Below are 10608 nucleotides of genomic sequence, written 5' to 3' on the forward strand. Positions count from 1 at the left end.
AATATGAGTCGTCGGGAGTGAAAATAAATTATGCACAAATTGATGTTCCCCTGTTTCTTTAGCAAGGAACTGCATGCGCCTACAAGTGCTGGAGTTGGACCACGTCAGTGAAATCAACCAGGAGGTGGCAGCAGAGGTCTGCAGGGAGGGTCTGAAGGGCCTGGAGATGCTGGTGCTCACCTCCACGCCAGTCACCCCCAAAGCTCTGCTCCACTTCAACAGTGAGTTGCAAAGCAACTATTTTAGAGTCCATCCATAAAATTAGTCATTACTTGCGTAAGCTGCAGCATATCCCAGATGGCGACCAGGTATGATTCGGTATTAGAAAACATTTATAGGACTTCTTTCGATCCATTCCATGATTCACCATGTTACATGTAATGCCTTACAATTATTTTATTTACTGCTACATAAAAGTCCAGTTCCATTGTATATTGTCACTTGATGGCAAAATATGACAGATATGAGCCTTGAAATTCCAGCTTTAAAATGGAAATCAACCCAAACACATTTTTTTCAAGAATATGTCCCCATCAGGCCCACTAGTTGAAACACGGCATTCTGATTAACATAGCTTTTTAGCCATCTCAGGGGGCGGCCATTTTGTCACTTCTGTCGACTGAAAATGACATGCTCAGGGTTGAGGTAATGGCCAATCATGCCTCAGCTTTACAAAACAGGTCAGCCATGATTGGTCTTTACCTGAGCCCTGAGCAACTGTGATGTCATTTTCAGTTGAGAGAAGTGACAAAATGGCCACCAACCTGAGATGGCTGAAAACGGGTGGATTAACTCTTATTCCACAAACACAATATTTATCAGAATGCCTTGTTTCAACTAGTGGGCTTGCATAGAACATATTCTTGAAAAAAATATATATGTTTGGGTTGACTTCCCCTTTAATCAGCAAATTGGACAGTTACAACATGCAAGAATAATATCAAAGTATCAAATGTCCATGTAAAAAGTTACAACTGCAAGCAATGAGATTTAGCAGACTAAGCAGCAGCTGTGTAAGTGTCATTTGTACATAAATAAATAAATCTTAAATAGTAATTATGCAGAAGTGAATTGCTAAGTGTACTTGCATGAACACAATATTGTTCGCCTAATAGTATTGCCTTACTTTGTCTTAGTAATTTTTAACTTACTATCACAATATCAGTAAAAAAAAAACCAATATGCTTTCTAAAACTTAGCCCCCTCACACACACACCCTTTGGCTGTGTATTTTCTCAGTCATCCAGGACGTGGTAATCCTCTAAAGTTGAATTGAGGCAACCACACCCTTCTTTTCTGTTGACTTTGTTGTGTGTTTTTTTCTTGTATGCTTAAAACATTCAAATATTACTTTGGTATCAATGCTGTCGGGCATATTGGAATCTGAACTGCAGCAAGAGTATCAAGCAAAACAGCTATACTGTATTGCACATGTATCAACAAATAGTCTATATATGAACAAGAATTTGGCAACAAAATCATTATCGGTTTTCATTTAATTAATATTCCTTCCTTTGCGTGCAGGTGTGTGCCGCAACCTAAAGTCCATCGTGGTGCAGATTGGTATTGAAGACTACTTTGAGGACCCCAACAGCCCCGAAGCCAGGAAACTGTTTGATGAGATGGTTAACAAGCTCCAGGTAACAATCAACGGAATCACTCGTGTCTTTTAGAATGTTCTGCAAAATGCCGCAGCTGTCTCATGAGGTCCATTCTGGTTGTCCTTGACTATGCTCTTCTAGTTTTAATTTGAACCATAGGCACAATAGCCCACTCAAAGGAGACATATTGGGAAGCTTTCACAGTTTAAAACAGTTCACAGGTGTGTTAATAACACAGGTGGGCACTTTACCCTTTTTTTGCAGGTCCATCCTCTGTCCACGATCTGGCTACCCTTCCGACCTCGTACCTCTGTCCTTATTCATAAAAATGATCATCCTCCGACCCCGTCCGTCCTCGTCCTTTTAAAGCGCTTCCGTCCTTACATTCCGTCGGTCCGCCCCCCACACCCACCGCAATCGGCTCGAATGTACGAGCCCTTCAACCAATTAGTGCATTAATTCGAAGTTCCACTGTATTTAAATTTGGCATGTTTTTTCCACAACACTCTTCTGTGTGGTGTGTCAAATTTATAACATATTTATTTTTACTCTACAGGGCCTTTAAATATTCCATTTATTGAATGTGCTCAGCACCCACCTGCACAACTGTACACACACATGATGACTAACAGTTGAGTCGCATCTATTTTTACTCCCGACTACACACTGTCCAGAGTGCAATGCGCTCCCCGTAGTCATCTTAATGTGCTGGCTGTTAACTTGCTCGACAAACCAACTAGCAGTTACTCCTAGTGCTGCGTTCCAGAAATCTTTTTTTTTTTTTTTTTTTTTTTAATTCTCCTTCTCCCTTGCAGGCATTGAAGAAACGCCCCGGCTTCTCCAAAATCCTCCACGTGAAAGCGGACAGTCTGTGCTAACATCATTTCATGCCGATTGTTTGGAGAGATGCCACCGCCACCCCCATGGTGGCGCCATATCACTCAAAAAGACGCTGCTCTTTGTGTGTGTGTGTGTGCGAGAGGGCGTGTGTGTGTAAAGAGTAAGCGAACATGTCCCGGCTGGTGCAGATGTATCACTGGGCCGCCTTGATGAACCCGTACTGAGGCTCAATGGGCACATTCATGCGTAAGGAGACACTTATTGCTTGTTGCGGGTGGACTCATCTGCTGCTCTTGATGACACTAAAAAAACAAAACAATTCCTTGCTTTTCGGATCACATTGCGTCATGGAGTGGGATTGTCATTGTCGCAACACTCGGAGCCAGGTCACCAGACCACCTGCACACCGCTTGATGTGGACCCGAGGGTCACATTAAACTTAGGACAAAATTTTGGGCCCGAGGCTTGCGACTGAATTGAAATGTCATGCTTCAACTTCCTGCACAAGAAGCGTGCTGCGCCTACTTCCTGGTTTGCCTGTCATGTATTTCCTTGACCGCCCTCTGCTTTCACGGTGGATATTGTTTAATTTTGTCCTGATGCTAAAAAAAAAAAAAAAAAAAAAGTATCAGGCGAACAGAGAGAACAGCACGCAGGATCCATTTTAATCTCCAAAGCGGTGCCATTCGTGTCTGCCCTCATTGCGGTGAGATTTTTTTTAATCCGATGTGCCATTGATGTTGGAATATTTCATGTCCTCCTAATCACACGTCAGAGTATGGTCCGCTCCTACTGCAGGTGTCGATGTGTCACAGTGTTAATTCCTCTTTGTGGCGCCTTCTGCTGGATTTTTCAACCGCGTTCATAATTCGAAGGCAGGATTGAAATCTGTTGAGCAAGAATTCAGAGGGTCCTCGGTTTACATACGAGGCGCCGTCAGAATATGTGATCACGCCACGCATGAAAGAACGCTCAGTTACCGGCGTGCTTACCGTTTTTTCGGCTTGTTTTATATTTATGGCCCAGAAGGGATTTTCATACAAATATTTACATTAACTACAACTTTACTACTGCGTTAGCGTAGGTTTGTGATAGACTACGGCACGTTCCGACGTGTACAAAATCGGGTTACGTCACCACGTAGGAACAGAACTATCGTAATAAATGGAGGAGCCCCTGAGTGCAATTCCCGAAAAAATTGTGTGAATGCTGAGAGATGCCAAAGAAATGGGGATGTGAATGCAGGTTAATGCATTACAGCATACCGTAGCAATGCCTATTATGGAAGGGCATTTGATTTAATTTTCTTGATCAACTTTAAAATTAACAATCGAAGAGAATGTTTGCAATTAAAAAAACTTTTTTGTCATATTTGTTAAAGCACATGAGTGAAATATTCGGCGGAAAAGAAATCAACCATCCCTGGCCTCATCTTGTACGCCTAATTAGATTTTTTTTTTAAACACAGCACCCAAAGAAAAACAACCAATCTGAGACAGAAGGTGTGATTAATGAAGTGTCAATCATTTGCTGTCCACTCACAGGCAAACGTGTGCAACATAACATCCTGTGATTGGCAAGTAGCCTAGCACCTCGCCTCTAACCCAAAGTCAGCTAATGACAACAAGCGGAATGAAAAATTCATGGATGGATATAATCGCAAGAAAATATTGAATGTTTGAATGTGTGATTGTTTGTCTCTCAGCATTCACACGAAAAGCACCTTTTAAAACATACTTGTTTTACTTTGCTACAGCGCCTTTTAAAACATACTTGTTTTACTTTGCTACAGCGCACAGTTCTCCACTGCACAGCACTAGCTGGCCTTGGCTCGACTTATCTCCGTTTTAAAATGTCTTTGTTTTTCTCTGCATACTGGGAAACCCACACCACATTGAATCTATCAGCCAGAATACGGAGGAACAACGGATGAGGAGGAGGTTCTTTAGTATTAACTTCTCAGCATTAAGTGCCACAATTTATCAGTGGACACTGTGTAGTATAAAACTGCATTGTACAGCGCTAAAGCACTGCTAAGCTAACGACAGCACGTGTTCATTTTAGTCATTTGTGGTCAAGAATCATCAGAAGTTAAAATGAGGCGGACAATGTGGTTTTTACGTCAACTTGGCATTTTGATGTGTAATAGCCCATCAGGGACACAATGTTATTTTGGATTTCACTTTATTGTGAGTGAAAACACTTAAGTAGTATGAGGGCGTTTTCGGCGTGTATTTTAATCTTGAATCTTGAATTGAGCCACTGACAACTAGAGTTTTAATTGTTGTCTTTTGTCATTTATGTAGGTACAGCACTTTGTTACAACTGCGGTTGTTGCGCAGTGCTGTATGAATAAAGTTGAGTTGAGTTTTAACTAAATAATTTTATGACATTCAAATGAGGATTTTTTTTTGTAAAATAAAAGTTATTCAAGTTGGGGCTCAAACTCCCGTCAGAAAAATCATCACGGTTCACTGACAAAGCCATAGAAACTAGTCACTCCGCCATAATATCACATAGTATCCAATACCCAGCCAATGTCTCAAGCTAGCTGGCAAAAGCGGCAAGTGTAGCCTTTCCGTAGTTTTTTTTTATGAGACTAAAATCAAAACCAAATCCACCATACCTGTTCTTATCCATGCAGCCCATGCACCGTGTTCTACTCAAAGTGACACTCACTGAATATGAAGACAAAACCAGATACACTATGTGGATGGTCACCATGTAGATGTGGTGGCCATATTGGATGGGGCAAGCCACTCAGATCGTCCGTATACACTGTATATATATCTATATCTATATATTTATATATATATATATCTATATATTTATATATATTTATATATATATATTTATATATATATATATTTATATATATATATATATTTATATATATATATATATATACACACACACACACACACACACATACCGCCCTCTATTGATGACCCGCCACTGGTTGATGAATCAGGCTAAGTGCAATAAAGGACTGCTGCCTTTATATTAAAAAAAAATTTATATATAAAAAAAGAAACTCTTTAATTTTAGCCATTTCTGCACTAAACATAAAAATAAGAAAAACTGAGTTAACCACTATTTTTCAGTTGCTCAATAATGTGCTTAACGCCTCACATCTCATCATCCTCTTAAAATAATGGCATAAGTCACATTTGGACCAAAAACATTTTTTAAATCGCCTTAAACATGGCCAGGATGCTGGCCACCTGTGCTAAAACTGACTACATCCTTCGTTTAACATATTATTCAATTCTACCCCTGAAATGAAATTATTCATGCATGCAGTAGTATAATCAGTATTTGGTTCAGTTTTTGTGTTTTCTGGAAAAACTGAAAAAAAATACTTATTGGCCAACCTTTTAGGAGGGTGACAATATGGAAGCCTGGTTGTACCTGCTTTTGTCAATGGAAAAACGGCAAAAGCAGGTAGAGCTGTGTTAAGCCAAGTGGGTACCAAGCAGTGGAAAACTGTCAATAGAATGTGGTTGAGCGTGTAGGCTAGCAATACTTAGATCCATCTATACTGCAAATAAATGGGATGACTCTGGATTTAGAATCAGATAACTTTGGACACGACTCTCCTTGTAGGTGCCATTAGCGTTGTTTCCAGGATGTGAAGGTAAAAGGAAAAAGTACATCGTAATGGCATTTGTGGAGCCTACTAAGGACCAAACCTAAAAAGTACATTTCTCTTCTGCTGCTATATCCATCGTATTCCATAGATTTGCTCGAAGTGCAATATAAAGTCAGAGAAGCTTGCCTTGGAACAAAAGCTTCTGACAGCATCTCACATTCGCTTTTAGGCACACACGTTTGTCAAAGAAGGAAACGTCTAATCGCAGGTGTCACATTTAGTGCATGTAACTTTAGTTTTCCAGCTTGTACGCCTGCTTTGTTACACGCAAAGGTTAACCCATCATTAAATCACGACGCGTTCATTTCAGTGCTTCACCGGCCAACGTTTTTAAGTCATCTTCAAACTTTGAGGGATTTTTTTCAGGGATTTTCTTTTTCCTGCTGGGTTCAATGTTAAGTGGATCTTCAAATTGTTTTATTTCCTCAAATAGTGGGCAGGGATGTTTATTGACCAACTGTAGCAATTACCAGGCGTTTTATCCAAGCAGTGAGGCGGCCTTTACTTGTACAAATTCATTAATGTATTTTTAAATTTACAAATAATTTGATAAATGACATATGTTTACATGTTACCATTTCAATTTTATTTTAATAAGTCACTATTCTACTAGTATGTTGTGATAATTTAACATTGCAATAAAATACAATTTTATTAGTGCAAATGCACTCATAATATAATAATTAATTTGAATGCCCCACAACTGGCTAGTGACCAGTGCAGGGTGTAGCCCACCTCTTTCCCAAAGTCAGCTGGGATAGGCCCACCCACGCGCGACCTTAATGAAGACACATTCTTAAAATCAAATAATGTTGTAATTTAAGAAACTGTTTTAACTTGGATATTTTTTTAAATGGATATTGTGATAATTTACCAGTACCATTTAAGAAATGGGATTTGTTCCAATCGGCCTAAACAAAAATATTTTTCCTGTCAGGGAGGACAGTTATTTGAGGTGACGCATCCGTTAGAGCGGAGTCACTATTTGAGGAAATATGGCAGTATTCTTTGGGGCCTGACTGATTAATCCGCTGGGCAATTTCATCTTGGTCTTTTAACCGAGCTTTTAAAATCGGTATAAAATAGGCTGCTGTTTCCCGAGCTTTGTGGTTTTTATTTTTTTTACACATTAACACACTACAACATAAGACAAACATGACATTCAGACCTTCCCCACCCCCCTGCCAAAAATAGCCTATTTTTTATTGCTGTAAGCATTAAGGGACCAAAAAATAACTTATTTTATTCATTATACATTTTGAAAATTAATTGGTTATCGAAATGTTATTCTGCCAAATACCAAAACCTGCACCGGCCTCAAAAAATCAGTATTGGTTGGGTCCTAGTATATATATATATATATATCACTGGTATCGATCCAAACCCTTTTCAGGAGATCCTAAAAATGGAAGGTTTGTTCAACCAGTAGCATTTCATCATGAAAGAGAGCAAGCCATTTTCAACACTTTTGATTGGTCAATAATTTGTAAAAATAACACCCATCTGTGTGGACTGACCAATAATATAGATTTTTGAAAAAAATATGTTATGTATATATATATATATCACAATCATACATCATCGTACAACACTACAGACAGAACATGGGTTTAGAAATATGATACACTTGTTTTTACATTTTCGACAATCCTGCCTTTGCTGTCAGCTACTCTACATAAAGTTGATTACAAAAGAAGAGAAAAATCAGAGGAAAAAAGAAGAGCAGCAACATTTCATCACAAGGTGGTGAAAGGCGCTGATGTTTACATTGTGTGAGCATTCTCAAGTTGAGCGAAAGACATTAGAGAATTATATGATGTATATCAGTCGTGTTTGAATTGTGTCTTAGATAATTTATATTAAATGTGCACCATTCACATAGAGAAGGAAATTATTTAAAGCAGAAAAAGATGATATTGCCACTATTTATTTCTATATATGTATATATATTACAAAAAAAAGCGACATGTATAATGTTGGCATGTTTGTGTTGAAGCATCATTAAGTTGCCTTTTAAATGTTCTGCTACTGTGGCAAGAAATGTGACGTTCAACAGCTTCAATTGCCTGCAGTTTGATAACATTTCTTTTTAGTTGACTATTGTCTGTTGTTGCACTAGTGAGAGAAAAAAAGAATATAGAGACATATAGTATATATATACAAATATAATACAGATGTTTATGAAGAGTGTTGTTTTTAAATGTTGGGCTGTTTCTTAGTATTTTACTCAATAAGATGCACTTTTGTTTTAATGATCATCGGCCCACAGAGAAGTGAAGCATAGTACGAGTTTGCATCTTCCATTAATCGCCAAGTGCTTTTTCAGTTCATTGCCAATATGACCTTATGCACACCGTTACAAAACATGATATTTATTTGGGATTTTGCATCACACATACTTGTACACTAGCGTGTGAGACCGGCTGAAGATGGTCTGCAAAAAGCAGAAGACAGGTGCCAAAAAAATCCGCTTGTTCTGCCTCTGCAAATGTCAGCCAGTTTTTTTTTTTTTTGTTTTGTTCAACTAATGAACGAAATGTCACGCAACAACATTATCGTCAAATTGTACAAACTGTACATACTTGTGTTTCACGTATGAATGATTGTACTCTACCAGTTTATCTTGAATCGTATTTTGCATATTACCTCAACACTTATCCGGGCGATTAAGTGTGCCGTTTGTTTGTTTTTGTTTTGTTTTGTTTTTGTGTGGAAGTCTGTGTACAAATTCACAGGCTGGGTCCTCCGCAGGCCGCATTTTTCGGCCGTGTGGCGTCCCTTCCGGTACGACTCGAGCGCACGTGGTGTCCAAATCCACATTAAGCCTGGCCAAATTCGCCACGGTTTATGCGGTCCACGGAGGCTACGTGAGGAGGAGCTTTTGAAGGCGTCGAATGACCCAGCCTGCGAATTTTAGAATTTCCAACCACGTGTCGTCGGGTTGCGTCGGAAGTGACATCATGCGGCTGAAAAATGCGCCCGTTGGAGGACACAGCTTGTGAATTTGGACACAGCCCATGTATGTCTTGCTAACAGCATCCATGAACTTCATCCATGACAGCAAAACAAATATATATGTTGTTGAAGTTATCAAAACTGATGATGACGGCAATAGATGGTTTTATCTCTCATTTATTGTCATCAATAAACCCGCTTTAAAGTATCGACTTTTCTCTGGGTTTTATTTGCGTTCGCTTTGGTGGTAGAAAGCTAAAATGATATTTTAAAGTAACTGACACTGTGATGATTATTTTCAGGTGACCTGACCGACTGCATGGTCATGACTGGTCTTAATGTTATTTTTTTTCTTGGAGCTCTTTCAATGTTTGTATTTTTTTATTTATTTATTTTTTAAATTCTTCAGAAAATTCACGTACAAACCAATAAGCCACATATTGATCTAGAAATTTGAACAGTTAAAACGGCAAATAAGAACATAAAATATAAAAAAAATAAAATCAAACAAGATAAATAAAAAATGTGAGGGTCTCAATTAAGAAGAGCAAAAAGGTCGACTGGTCTTATGGGTGCATGTTAATAATGAACAATTCCAAATATCCGGGCATTGTGGTAATACCCACAATGCAAGGCGCCTAAGTCTGTGAAAACAACCCACCATATTGTATTGCTTTTGCCTGTGACTAGCATATAAAGCTAGCAGAATATCATGCCTAGAAGTTGTTGTGCGGTTGGATATCCCAACCATAACATGATGGAAATTAAATGATCATTCCATAGTACTGTATGGACCGTGAACGTCGGAGAAAGTGGGTAAAAGGAGTGAAGAGACTGGGACTGGACGGTTCGGAATGGATATTAACCAAGACCGCAGTACCTGTACTTTGTGGTGAGCACTTCTTTCATCCATCTAACGTTAGACCAATTACGTCCGATTTGTGTGAAAATTGCACTTTTGCCTCTGCAGGCAGATTGTTACAGTAGTCAAACGACATTTCATGACATTTTGAAATCAAAATAATACTCACAAATCAAATGAGTTCAAAGTTCAATGCTTTTCAATGAGCGGAGAGTTTGTTGTCACCGATTTGACCGCCAATTTGACTTGTGACGTCATTTTGATGTAAACTCAGAATTGTGCCCATAGTTCCGTCATAATTCTGTGTAGCTACAGTTAAACCTCCCCATAATTTAGCTTTAATAAATCTGTGTCGGTGTGCACTTTTACATTACCCATCTACCTCTTCGGTGTGGAGTATCAATTGACAGAATACTGGTTGTTGATCAAAGCGTTCACCATCAACTTTAGCTGTCTGCTCTTTTTCTTGTTTCTTCTCCACACTGATTAGTGACCCAAAAAACTTCATGACAATGATGACAGAATGTTCTTGTGAGATGACAAAGAACCTTTTATTTTTTTTGAAAAGTTCTTCATTATATATATATTTATTTATTTATTTCTTTAAAACAACATTAGATACAGAAGGCACTCACAGTACATTAAAAAAAAAAACAGGTTAAATCACAGTTGCTGTGTTACTAAAGACATTAAATGAT

The 10608-nt window shown here is 38.6% G+C and overlaps 2 protein-coding genes across 2 annotated transcripts in view; both read left to right on the plus strand.

Moving 5' to 3' along the window:
- The window catches only part of fbxo41 (F-box protein 41), a 47432-nt gene extending 38176 nt beyond the window's left edge, over positions 1-9256 (plus strand). The window contains exons 12-14 of the mRNA XM_086033951.1: positions 63-221; positions 1525-1640; positions 2417-9256. Coding sequence (XP_085890077.1) covers positions 63-221; positions 1525-1640; positions 2417-2479 — 338 coding nt within the window. The 3' untranslated portion in view covers positions 2480-9256. The remainder of the gene's footprint in view (positions 1-62; positions 222-1524; positions 1641-2416) is intronic.
- Positions 9257-9702: 446 nt separating this feature from the next.
- Positions 9703-10608, plus strand: part of rnf24 (ring finger protein 24) — a 64299-nt gene continuing 63393 nt past the window's right edge. The window contains exon 1 of the mRNA XM_086033113.1: positions 9703-9940. The gene's annotated coding sequence lies outside the window, so the exon portion shown is untranslated. The remainder of the gene's footprint in view (positions 9941-10608) is intronic.

The sequence above is a fragment of the Filicampus tigris genome, chromosome 6, assembly GCF_054856515.1.
Source record: "Filicampus tigris isolate MCC_2025a chromosome 6, RoL_Ftig_1.0, whole genome shotgun sequence".
NCBI classification, from domain to species: domain Eukaryota; kingdom Metazoa; phylum Chordata; class Actinopteri; order Syngnathiformes; family Syngnathidae; genus Filicampus; species Filicampus tigris.